The following is a 13,138-nucleotide window of genomic DNA, read 5'->3' as shown; positions in this document are numbered from 1 at the left end:
TGGCTCTGAGCAGGTTTTCCGTGCTTCGTTGACCACATTCTCTCTTTCCTTCACTAGGTGGACAGTGTTTCCCGTTTTGTTTTTTTGTGTGTTTAACATGTTTAAATTGAGATAACATAGACATAATGTAAAACCTACACTGGTGTCAAGGACATTCACATTCTTGTGAAACCTGCACCACCCTCCGTCTCCAGGGTGTCTCCATCTCCCCAACGGAAACCGTGTCCCCTGAACTGATTCTCTGTGCGCCCCGCCCGCAGCCCCTGGCGACCTCCATTCTGCCTTCGCCGGGCATCTGATGCTCTGGGGACCTCAGAAGTGCAGTCACACGGTATTTGTCTCTGCCACCGCCTCGCTGCACTGACCGTAACGTCCTCCAGGTCCGTCCACGTGGCGGCAGGTGTCGCCAGGTCCTTCCTGCTCCAGGCTGGGAGACGCTCCATCGGGTGGACCGCGTTGTGTTTCGCCGTTCGTCTGTTGATGGGCACCTGGCTGCTTTTGGCCACAGGGGTGCACATACCTGTTCTCCTCCGCTTCCTCGGGCATAATCCAGATTTCTGCATCGGGGGCAGACTCCGGGGCTCGGCCGAGGGGCTGAGACCCGGCCCCTCCCCACCCCACTGCCCGTCACCTCCTCGTGAGCACCGGTGCCCAGGCCGTGGCGCTGAGCTCCTAGGGGTCCCTCCTGCCACCCCTGCAAATTTGCTTCAGGGCCCGCCTTCCCTTGTGCTTCCCCCCTCCATCAGCCAGCGTTTGGGTGACCTCCAGCCGGCTCTCCCTGACCTCCCCCCACCCCCCACTGATGCACCTGTGTGTCCTCTTGTCTGGGTGCATCTGTGCCCTTTCTGTCCCCCTCCCTCGACCGGGGATTCCACAGGAGGCACTTCGGCACCCCTCTCTGCCCCCACCGTGCTCCCCCCACCCCTCCGCCCCAGAGCCAGCACACGTCTGCTGCAGCCCAGAGGCCTGAGCTGTGGGGGGGGGGGGGTGGCGTGACCCCGGGCCGCAGCTCCCAGGAACCGGGAAAGCGTCCGCATGAGAGCAGGGTGGCCTGGGGCTCCCTGGGAAACACAGCCCCGTGCTTGGGAAAGTTGCAGGGCCCAGGCGCTGAGGTGTAAATTTATCTACACTGAGCTGGAAAACATGCCTGCCCCTGCATTCCCCTGCTTCCCCGGTCCCGGGAGCGTGATTCATAGGCCCGCCCTGGTCGGCCCCCTCACGGCGCCCCTTGTCTGGGACGCAGGGACGCTGACCCACGGAGCAGACCCCACGGTGGGCGGCAGGCGGTGGCTGGGGCCCCCCCTCCGTCGTGCTTTGGGGGTTTGCCGCCCTGGGCACAGCATCGACTGGCACGTTCTTTCATTGTGCAATTAAATTAAATTTACCATTTTCACCATTTCCGGTTGTCCAGCTCAGTGGCCTAAGCGCATTCGCGTTGTCGTGAGGCCGTCCCCACCCTCCTTCCCAGAACTGTTTTGTGTCCCCGGACTGACACCGGGCTCCCCGCCCCCGGTCCCCACCGTCCACTTGTGTCGGCGGATCTGACCCCTCCGGCCCCTCGTGGAAGTGGGATCCTTGCACTGAGCCGAGTGTCTCCAGGGTTCATCCGTGCCTGGTGTGCGTCAGAATTTCCTTCCTCTTTCGGGCCGAACAATATTCCGTTGAGGGGCCCCGTGTTGTTGATCATCCACCTGCTGGTGGCCCCCCCCCCCCGGGCTGCTCCCACTTCGCCTGTTGTGAATCATCTGCGGTGGCCACGGGTATGCGGTCCTGATTTGACGGTCCCATCAGCAGCTCTGGGGCCGGTGGCCTCAGGACCGTCCCGTGGTCCCGCCCTCAGCAGGGCCCGGGCGCCAGGCCCGCACGGGGCACGTTACGCGTGGCTCTTGGTTTTCCCTCCCCACGGCCTCCCGTGGCTGGGCGCCGTTTGTGTCCCCGGTGCACAGAAGAGAAACTGAGGCTGGCGAGGTGCCGGGCGCTGGATAGAGGAGTGGCCGCGTGCGGGACCCACATCACCCCTTTCCCCGGAGCGCGTCCAATGGCCTGTCTGCGTCGGTCCATTCGCTGGCTAGCGCATTGTCTCCTGGAAGCCCCAGGGGTCCCACCCTGCGCCCCGTGCTGGCTCACACGGAGGGGAGGAACCGGGCGAGGGGTGAGGGGGTTCGGGCCCCGTGGAGGTGAGTGTCTGCGCCCGTGCAGACCCGACAGATGGCCGGAGCGGGAAGTGCTAAATGGAGGTAACTTCTGCCAAACTGCTCTCCCCAGGGCCGTCCCGATTTCTGCCTTTGCCCAAAGGAGGCCCGAGTTCCCGGTTCCGCCCCCTCCCAGCCCGGCCGGGCAGTGTGTGTGTTCCTATTTGCCGAGAGGGTGGGAAGCAAGCCCCCGCCCCCCACCTTTGAGCTGCCTTCCCGGGGACTGGGGGCGCCGAGAGCCCTTTCTCCATTTCCGGGCCACCTGTCCCTCCTTTGCGTATTTTCCTATCGGCTGCTCATCTGTGTTTGTTGACTCGGGAGGCGGATGGGTGTGTGGACTGCGCTTTGTCAGGCCGGGGGTGGCTCCCCGGTGATCCCGGTGCAGGATGGCACCCTCACGGGCCGGGGGGCGGGGGTGTGCGTGTCCGGGGGTGTCGGTGGCACAGTAGCCCGGCTGGCAGAAACACGGCTCCCCCCAGCCCACCCTTCTCGGTGGCTGGTCTGCCCTGCAGGCGGCTCTGGGGGCCACCGAGGTGTCCCTGGGCCTCCTGCAGCTTCCCGTGGCCCCAGGCTTCCCAGCTGCTGACCCCTCCGCCGGACCCACTGCCCCTCCGAAGCTTTCTCTGTCTTGTTCGGAAGCCGGCAGAATTTGTTCGATTCTTTATTTATTACTTTTATTTTTTAATGTTTATTTTTGAGAGAGAGAGAGAGAGAGAGAGAGAGAGAGAAACAGAGTGTGAAGGGGGGAGGGGCAGCGAGAGAGGGAGACACAGAATCCGAAATGGGCTCCAGGCTCCCAGCCGTCAGCACAGAGCCGGACGCGGGGCTCGAACCCACGAGCCGCACAAACCGTGAGATCGTGACCTGAGCCGAAGCCGGACGCCTAATCAACAAGCCACCCAGGCACCCCTCCCCTTCAGATGCCCTGCTGATGCCCTGACTCAGGAGCTTGGCCTCCTGAACAGTGAGAGCACAGGTGTCTGCCGTTCAAGCCCCCCAGTGTGGGGTCATTTGTCACCGCAGCTGCGGAAACCTGATGCCGTCACCAGCTGGGAAGGACAGACGTCATTTAGCAAGCGCCACCGTCTCCCAGGCTGGGCACCGGGTGCCTTCACCTACAACCTGTCATTTGTCTCCCTGCAGCCCCGCAGGTAGGCATCGCCCTTTTACGGACAAGGAGACTGAGGCTCAGAGAGGTTATGTCTCTGGGTCAAGGTCACCCAGCTGCTCAGCGATGATGGAGGTGGTTGCACACCCAGGGCGGCCTGAGTTGCAGAAGGGGAGGTGAGGGAAGCGGCGGGTGGACGCAGACGGGCGCGGCATTCTCTTTTCCCGCTATGGATTGCCGGGGGCTTCCAGGCAGAGGTGTCCAGCACGCAGCTGGTGCTGGGGGCTGAGTGCTCAGGAGAGGCCGGGGCTGGGCCCTAGAAATCCTTGCTCAGGGCCCGGACGGTGTCGCAGATCCCTCCAGACCCCAAGTTTTATGCCCCTGAAAAAGCGTCGGTGTCTTCTTTCCTTTAAAGTCACCTTGAGAATCTGTACCATCTGCTGGAAAGTTCCAGGCTCCGATCTCATTTGTTTCTCATCTTTTCAGCAGATGTGAGTGAACAACAGAGCAGTGATTGGTGGGGAGTGAAGGATCATGCCGGAATGTGGGGCAGGGGTGTGCCGGGAGGAGGGGGAGGGAGCCCATAGGATCCTCACTGGCGGAGATGCTGGGGCCGCCTGGGACCACACACTCCTTTCTTTTTTGGTCGGAGCCCCTCCCCAAGCCGCCTGATGCACCCGACTGCTCCTGGGGTGCGGGCTGCTGTGTGGGCGGCAGGGGAGGACTGTCCACGGGGCAGGGTGGCCGGGACCACATCCTCGAGCGTGCGTGTGTCCTTCCAGGCACCTGTCAGCCCCGCCCACCCGCGCTGTGCAGAAAGAGCACCTTTCTCTCTTTTCTTTCGATCACTTTGTTTCACTCGGGCCCCCCTCCCTGGCAGGTGTGGATGCTGGGCTAGAAGTTTCTACACGGCAGGTGGCGACCCATTTGTGGGCGTGAAATCAGTTCAGTGGGTCACATCGGCACTGGTTATGTAAGAAGGGGGACTGGCTAGAGAAATGGCAGCGCCCGTCGCGAGTGATAAAAGTAGGTATTGTTTGGTGAAAAACAATAGTTATATATTTACGTGCGGCATAAACCACGGCTGTGTGTGGTGACCGAGGAATGAGCCCTGCAAACCGTACCGCGTCTTTGTCCGCGGGACCTAGGAGTGCGGCCGTATTTGGGAGGCGGTTTTTGCAGATGGGATTAAAGGAAGGATGTTGTGATGGGGGGATTATCCTGGATTAGCCGCGTGAGCCCTAAATGTGATCGCGGTTATTCTTAGAAGAGGAGGCGGAGGGAGGTTATAGGGACAGACGCACAGAAAACAAGAACACGTGACCGCAGAGGCAGGGATGGGGGTGATGAGGCCACAGGCAGCGAGGGCCGGCTGCCCCGGAGGCTGGAAGGGGGGCAGGGGGGGCAGATTGTCCCCAGAACGGCTGCAGCCCTGCGGGTACCTTGAGTTCGGCCCAGCGGCACCGATTCTGGACTCCGGGCCTCCGGAACCGCGGTCAGCACCCCGGTTCCAGAACATTTGTTACAGCCGCCGTGGGAAGCTTACGCACCGTGGAACACGCAGCCCCGCGCGCAGAGCCCCACACCCTGGCTCGGGGCCCGTGGCTGGCTGGGGCTCCACGTGGTGGCCCTGCTCTCGCTCGAACCTTCCTCCTGGGAGCAGCACGCTGGCGCGGAACGTTCTCCTTGTTCAGAGGCAGCAGCTCGATAGGACAGGCGGAAACGTGTGAGGCCTGTAGGCACGGCTGCACGCGGTCACTTCCGCCCGAGGGTCACTGGCCAAAACCAGCCACGTGAGCAAACAGGAAGTTACCGGGCAGGAGAGTGCTCTGTTCCCCGGGGTAGACTCCGGGAAGGTCCATGCACACCTGTCCCCCGGGACCCCTGTCTGGGGGACACGTCTGATTCGTGTGCTGGCGTGGGAACAGTTGGGAAGCCGCTGGCCAGTGACGCGGCGCCCGGTGCACGGTGCTTGCTCCCAGGGCCCTTGATCCCGAGGTCCGTGGGTGTCACGGCCCCGCTCTGCCTGTCGGCTCGACTCTTCTGAGCTTCTGACTGGAAGTTTCTAGGCGGGGCGGAAGCCTCACCTGCTCACCTCACATCTTCGGAGGAAAAGAGGGGCTCATCCTGCGGGGTCTGGGGAGGGGAGAGGGTGGTTCCCCCAAAGCCCCGTTGGTCACAGCCCCAGGATGGGATGTGCAAATTGCAAACTAGTGTAAGCCCGTCGGGGTCCCGGTCCCTGGCCTTCAGACCACATGGTTGACCTTGAAGGCTGAGGCCCAGGCCAAGGGGTGAGACTCCCCCGCGAGGCTGGGAATCTATAACCTTCCCTCCCGTTGGGCGCCCGCCACACTGCGCCTCCTGCCCGCTGCAGAGCCAGTGGGGAAGGGGCAGGGCGTAGGCACCCCCTCCACGCCTCGAGCCGGGGAACCCACCTGAGGCAGTGGAGGAGGAAGCCATTAGTCTCTGGACCCCGGGCCTGTGTGGGTGAGGGTTGTCTTCACCCTCAGTGTCCCTGTGAACCAGGGGCAGCCTCCCGGGGACCTGACGGCCCCTGCAGGTGGGGCGCACGGTGCAGTGGGGCCGGGGCTCCGTGGGGTGATCGGTCCCAGGGCCCAGGCAGCGGGGGGCCGGGACAGACACCTGGAGAAGAACGGAGCCCGGGCCTGCACTGTGATTTCTGCCCGAGGGTCCCAGAGTCCACGGAGCCCCCACCGTGATGCGGCCCCCCTCTCCCGGGAGGCTGATCCGACAGCATTGGGGCAGATGGCCCTCCTCGCACGCGGGCATTCTGGCCCCCGGCCGAGGTGGACTGAAGGTATGCACCCTTGGGGGTCCCTGGGGGAGACTTTGAGGAGGGGACCCGGGGCTGAGAGGCTCAGAGAGGGCGTAAGACAGAGGCTGGCCCCTGCCCACCTTCCCGCCACACCGAGCACCCCAGCCTCATGGAGCGGGGGTCCTCCGCACTCCTAGAACGTCTCCTGTCCAACCTCACGCAGGCTGTTCCTTCCCCGTGTCCAGCCGCTAGCTGCCCCTCGGCCTCTGCGTGTCCACCGGCCCCTTCCTCCGGGGCGCCCTCTGGGGCACCGGTCACTCGCAGAGGGCTCTGCCGGACCCCCCGACTCACAGCCCACAGCCCCCTCCTGCTCACCAGAGCCGGCTGCACCCCGCCTGTCTCTCTGCCTCAGTTTCCTCTTGGAGACAACAGGGACACGATGGCTCCTGTCTCCGGTATGGAGCAGCACGTGGGACTTGCTGGGTGCTCAGAGGGGCGCTGAGGTCGTGGTCACCATCCTCGTTTCTGTGCGGAGCTGGGCACGGGGACGCAGGGCATGGACGGCAGAATCGGGGAACAGGAAACTCCTCTCGTTTATGAGCCAAAGAGGCTATAACCCTGTGCCCCGGATGGATGATTTGTGCTCACGTGTGGGTCCCACGGGGCCCGGTAGTGACGGCCCAGACAGCCCTGGGGGTTTCCTGCGGTGACCTGAGGGACACCAGCCCCAGCGACCAGGTGGGGAGGAGGACGCGTCAGACCGTGGCGACGGGTGGCAGTCAGATCAGGTGAGGAAAGCCCCATCCCGGCCGCCAGCACCTGCTCCTGACTCTTTAGAGCTGGTGGGATGGGGTGTTTCCTGCCGGGTGCCTTCTCAGGGGTCCCTCGGCCCACCCAGCGCTGCACCAAGGGCCGCTGGTGTCACCCCAAAGCCTCTTAACGGTGGTTATTGATGACCAGTGTGCACACACCTGTGGGTCCCCTGTGGCCACATGCTGGGCCCAGGCCTGTGCTTACTGTGCGCGTATAACTCCGGGACCGAAGCCAGCAGAGGGGCTCTGAGGACGTGCAGCGCGTCAGCTGGAACCCCCGGGGCCCCAGCACCGCCGTTCACGACCAGCGTCCTTCCCGAGCCTCAGTTTCCCCTCTGGCACGTTGGGGCCGTGCAGTGGATTCAAAAGGTCCGGCCTGAGTCACGTCCACCCAGAAGCTTGGCCTGTGACCTTATCGGGAGTAAGGGTCTTTGCTGGTGTCATCAAGATAGGGTTGGAAATGAAGTCATCCGGGACCAGGGCGGGCCCCAAATCCGGTGACAGGCGCGCTTACCAGAGACAGGAGGGGACGGGCACGTGGACACGCGGGGAGAGGCCACGTAAAGAAAGAGGCAGAGGTTGTTGTGACGTGGCCAGGAGCCCCGGGAGCCGGAAGCTGTGGGGAGGGATCCTCCCCGGGAGCCTTCAGAGGGAGCGCGTGCGGCCCTGTGAACGCAGATGTGGGGCTTTCGGCCTCCGGAACTGCGGGAACGTAACGTCGCACGCGAAGCCCCCTGTTTGTGGGGCTGTGCCGGGCAGTCCCAGCACACGGGCCGTGGGGTCGCGCTGCCCGCACCGGGCACACGGGGGCAGGAGATGGGCCCGGCCCCTCCACCCCCGCCCGTGTCTTTCCAAAGTCCCTTTCCCGGACGCCCGGGAAACAGGTGCACCTTTGGGGGTTGGCGGGAGTCTATTTCGGTGTGCCGGGAAGGGGTTGGCCCTGCCCTTCCTCGGGCATGCGGATGGCAGCTGCCACGTGACCTTCTGGAGAGTCCAGAGACTCTTCTGCTAGTTCAGCCGCGGCCCGCGGCCCCGCCCGGTGCCGGTCCCCGGAGAGGAGGCCCCGCTCCACGGGGATGCCGGGAGGAGACACAGGTAAAGCTGGCAACTGCCCTTTTGGCCGAGGCCTTCCGGGCGGAGGGGAAAGCTTGAGCCCCACAAGCAAGCTTTGGGGGGTCTGACACGAAGGGAGGCGGTCTAACGGAGCGCCGCTGTTTGCGAACGTGGTGAGGGCCAGCACTTGTGAGCGCCGACTGTATGCCGGGCTTTGGGGACTTTCCGTGACGGCGTCTTGACGACAGCCCTGCGCAGTGACCCATCTCACAGACGAACAGGCCGAAACCCGGGGAAAGGGAGCTTGGACCCCCAGGAAGAGAGGGAGGGGGGATGTACCAGGAAGAGTTTCTGAAGCCCGGGCGGTGGGGGGAGGGGGTGCAGGGCCTGCCTCCCGCAGGTGCCTCGCCTCATGGGGCCTCTGTCTGGGCACGAGTGGGCACCTCATGTCCGGGCGGCTGGGGCAGATCCTGCCCCTCACCGGTTCTTCCTGCAGAGTAGGGGCCGGGACCCCCTCACCCCTATCTCCCCGTCCGCACCTCACACTCTGGGGCAGCGTGGCCCGGAAGCTGACCGCTGAGACCCGAGCCCCTCTGGCCTGGCCTTGCTGCGCCCCGGACAGGGCACTTGGCCGCTCCCGGGGGCGCCCCAGCGACCCCCCCCTCCCGTAACCTGAGGTTGATCGTGGCTCCCCTGCCCGAGGTGTCGTGAGCGGACACGGCGGACATTTGACACTCGTTTCCCCGAAGCTTGTGGCTTCGCCCCCGCTGGCCGTGCTTACGGCACCAGCTGGCTTGGGGTCAGGTGACGTCCCCCCGGCCTGGCGGGTGTGCCGGATTGTTCTGAAATCCCCAGTGGATCCCGGGAGCCCAGGCGTGTGACCACGATGTGCGTTTCTCCAGTGGAGTTTCCATGCTGACGCGGGATGGGTCTCCCTGCGCAGCCGGACACACCGTGTCCTTCACATCGGACGGTGGGCGGGGACGCTGGTGGCGAAGGGCGAACAGGGGTCATGAAAGATGGCCCAGACCCTGTGCAGTAGGGACCACTGTTCCCGGTTCACGGATGAAGAAATGGCATCTTGTGATAAAAATTGCGGTGAAGGAAATGTGATTCTATTTATGTAAGATTATAGTAAAAGCTAAAAACTAAAAATGCTGTGGATCCCTTAGGAAAAAAAAAATCAGGCTAAATCTCTGTGCTCTCAGATGAAGCGGTGCTTTCTTAGAAACGACAGCACGGACACAGCCAAAGAAAACGCAAATAAATTGGATGTCGTCAAAATTAAACATTCTCATCCCACGAAGAACATTATGAGACAGATGAAAACAGCTTGCAGATCTGGAGACGGCCGTCGCCAGTGTTGTGTGCGACCAAGGACTTCTGTGTGGAACGTGCACACAACCCTATGGCTCGGGTCTCCAGAAAGACAGCACATTAAATGGACGAAGCGTCTGAAAAGACGCTTCTCCGCAAGAGATTTTCAAGTCTGAACAAGCACACGAAAGGTGTTCAACGTCACTAGTCGTGGGTATGGGCAGCTCCCACCTGCTCAGTGGCCGTGGTCGGAAAAACAGGGATGTGGGGACTCTGGAGGCTCGCCCCCTGCGGCTGGTAGGGGTGGCAGCCGGCAGCGACATTTAGCCAGAGGTCTGGCGGGTCCTCAGATGGCTAAACACGGACTCACCGTGTGAATGGCCACTTCCCAATTCAGACGTACCCAAGGGAAATGGACTCACATGTCCACACAAAGGAGATCGTGCCCGAATGGTCACAGCAGGCCGAAAAGTGCGAGCAACCCTAGAGCCCATCGACTGGCAGGTGGATGCGTTCGTGGGATGGAACGTTAGTGGCCGCTAAGAGCCTTCGGCCCTGACTCACGCTCCAGTGCGGATGAACCGTGGAAGCCAATCTGTAGAGACAGAAAGTCAATTATCAGTTGTCAGGGGCTGGGACAGAGGAGGGATGGGGGGTGGCGGAAATGGGCGGGGGAGTCTTTCTGGGACGATGAAAATGTGCTAAAATTGATCGTGGCGACCGACACCCTACTCTGTGAAAACAGATGATGCCTGAACAACACAGGTTTGAACCGAGCGGGTCTATTTACATGTGGACTTTTTTCAGCAAATATACATACAACACAGGAAATGTGTTTTCTCTTCCTTATGATGATATTTATTTTTTTTTTAATTTTTTTAACACTTATTTATTATCGAGAGAAAAAGACAGAGCAAGAGCAGGGGAGGAGCAGAGAGGGGGAGACACAGAATCCGAAGCAGGCTCCAGGCTCCGAGCTGTCGGCACAGAGCCCGACGCGGGCTCAAACCTGAGATCATGACCTGTGCTGAAGTCGGACGCTTAACCGACTGAGCCACCCAGGCGCCCCTCGATGATATTTTTTAATTTTTTTTTCAATGTTTATTTATTTTTGGGACAGAGAGAGACAGAGCATGAACGGGGGAGGGGCAGAGAGAGAGTGGGAGACACAGAATCGGAAACAGGCTCCAGGCTCCGAGCCATCAGCCCAGAGCCTGACGCGGGGCTCGAACTCCCGGACCGCGAGATCATGACCTGTGCTGAAGTCGGACGCTTAACCGACTGAGCCACCCAGGCGCCCCCTGATGATATTTTTAATAGCATTTTCTTTCCCCTAGCTTACGCTATTGTAAACCCCAGCATATAGTACATGTAACATACAAAATACACGTTACTCGACTGTTTCCGTTGTCCGTAGGCTCTGGGCAATAGGAGGCTAGTAGTCAAGGTTCTGGGGACTCAAAAGTTATGCTTGGATTTTCAACTGCATTAGGGGTGGTTGGTGCCTCCAACCCCATGTCGTTCAAGGGTCACCTTTACACCAATAATCATAAAGTTGTGCATTTTAGGCAGGTGAGTTGTGTGGCATGTGAATTGTAGCTCAATAAAACTTTTGTTTGAAGTGGACGCGGGGCACCTTCTGGAGAGCGGCGTGGGTCCTGGGCGCGTGCTCAGCGTATTGTTTTTGAAGAGAGTGTGTCTGGGACACGAGGGCGAGGCATCGGTTCTGTCCCCCGAGAAGATTACGTTGTTACATCGTATCGTATCCTAGGTCGTAGCATGTCACACGTCCTAGGTGTGCGTGTGTGTGCGTGTGTGTGTGTGTGTGTGTGTGTGTGTGTGAACATATACGGATAACGTCTTGTTTGCGGCTCACGGGACTGCCTGCTGGGATGGTCACGGTGGCTAATGTCAGCGTAGAAGGTTAGCAGGGATTGTAATTCTTCAACTTCTGTGTGCTGTTTGGGTCACCAAAAAGAAGGTATTTTTGTTGTTGAAACCTAAGGAATTGTGGTCTTGGGGGGTGGGCAGTGGCTCCGGGATGGGCTCCCACGCAGCACCACGTGACATCAGAAGGCCACACGTCTGGGCCCGTCCGGGTGGAGCAGGGGCCCGTCACCGCGGACGGGCTGTGTGACCGGGCATTGGTGACCCTGTTGCGCCTGAGCTCAGAGGGGGGTGGGGTCTGTGGCTGTCGGTTTGTGCACTGGACCCTGTCAGTGCGCGTGAAATGCCCCGGGAGACGTCGGGGTGATGGGCGGTGTGGTGTGTGTGTCGAACTGATGTCCTGCACGTCTCAGCTTTCCCTGGGCCCCAGGCCAGCACTCTGGATGCCTGGTTTTAATTAGACTCAGGACATGCTTCCCCTGCCACGGCCCTTCCGTGGCCCAGCGAGCAGGAGGAAAGTGCAGAGGGGCCCGCACGTGAGTGGGGGAAGGGCCCGAGGAGACAAACCAGTCCTGTGACCGCCCCCCTCCCCGTTCCAGCTGCAGCTGTGTGATCTTCCCAAGCTGCTGAGCATCTCTGAGCCCCAGGCTCCTTATCTGCACAGTGGGGTGGTCACAGCTCTCGGGCCCACACCGGACGGGGGGCATCGTCATGCCCTGAACCCGCCCGCGTCTGCTCCTATGCCGTTACAGCCCCCAAATCACGGGAAGCTGAAGTTTGTCTCTGCCCGCTTGTAGGTCAGTGCTGGTGGTCGCCCCCCCGCCCCATGACTCCAAGGGGACTCCCAACCTCACCCCCAGACGCCCGCCCCACTGGGCAGATGTGTCTCAGGGGCTCCCATGAGCGTCTGGTGTTATCCTCCCCAGGCCCTCGCGGTCCCACGGAGGAAGGAGGGAGGGCACGGAGGCCTGGAGGGGCACGGCTGCCCAGCAGAGGTGAGAACGGGGGCCCAGAAGCCCCGGCCAGACATCCCGCAGGCTCCCGCCCCTCCAGGCTCACCCCTGCGTCCTGGTGGCCTGGGGTATCTGGTGTGGTCGGATTCCCCGGCCACGATTTACAGATGCAGACTGAGACCCTTTATCACCAACACAGACCACTAAACAGGCTGATAATGCTCATGTTTCCTGGAGAAAAGTGACATCGCCCAGTGGGCCCCTCGCTGCCCTGGACGCTCGCCGTGGGCGGGGGAGGTGCCGCACGAGCCCCGAGGAGCAGGTTGGGGGAATTTTAACTTGAACTCTGGCGTGGACCCTGCAATGTGCTGTGGGTTTTGGGGGCTCGGGCACCAGTAGCTGCTTTTGGACGTGGGGATCGGGGTCTCCACGCACCATGAGAGCGTCTGGAGGGCCTGGGATGGGGACGGCCAGGCCAGGCACTGGGGAGGGGCAGGAAGGGAATAAAGACCCCGAGTAAGGGCTGCCGGCTGGCAGGGAGGAACGCAGAGGCCCCGAATCCCACCTGGGCAGAGGAGGGTCCTTCTGGGCCTGTTGGGAGCCGCAGCCGGGTCTGGAGGTTAATCGGGTGCTTGTTCCAAGGGCCGTGAGCCGCCCCGTCCCCAGGCTGCTCGGTGTCGGCAAAGACGGTGAAGCTGGGAAGCAGGTTTGAGGAGCAGGGGCCCCGTGGAGGCAGACTCGACTGTCCTTCTGGAAGGCCACACACACCCGCCAGGTCCCTCGCGTGCCTCCCCCCAGCATGGCGCGGTGGGCAGGGGAGACCTGGGTCCGGTCCCGGCCCGGGCAAGTGGCTTCGCCGCTTGGAACCTCTGTCTGTCCATCTGTAAAGCTGCCACCAGAGGCCAGTTCCCAGTTGTGTGAATGAAGTGACGACTGGAGGAGAGGTGGCCGGTGCTCACTGGGCTCAGGAAATGGGCAGCGTCCTCCTGGGACACAGACAGGGAGGCGAGGTCAAGGGGGGACAGTGACCTCTCAGACCT

At 61.8% G+C, this 13,138-nt stretch overlaps 1 protein-coding gene across 2 annotated transcripts in view; it reads left to right on the top strand.

The window, feature by feature from the left end:
• The window catches only part of ABLIM2 (actin binding LIM protein family member 2), a 143,166-nt gene that overhangs the window by 16,644 nt on the left and 113,384 nt on the right, over positions 1-13,138 (top strand). The window contains exon 1 of one of the 2 annotated variants that reach the window (XM_023253441.2): positions 7,857-7,983. The exons of the other annotated variant lie outside the window; for it this stretch is intronic. Coding sequence (XP_023109209.2) covers positions 7,965-7,983 — 19 coding nt within the window. The 5' untranslated portion in view covers positions 7,857-7,964. Of the gene's footprint in view, positions 1-7,856; positions 7,984-13,138 lie in introns of those variants that run through there. 2 annotated transcript variants of the gene reach the window in all.

This window comes from Felis catus, chromosome B1 (genome assembly GCF_018350175.1).
Source record: "Felis catus isolate Fca126 chromosome B1, F.catus_Fca126_mat1.0, whole genome shotgun sequence".
NCBI lineage: Eukaryota > Metazoa > Chordata > Mammalia > Carnivora > Felidae > Felis > Felis catus.
This window is presented reverse-complemented; position numbering and strand designations above follow the sequence as displayed.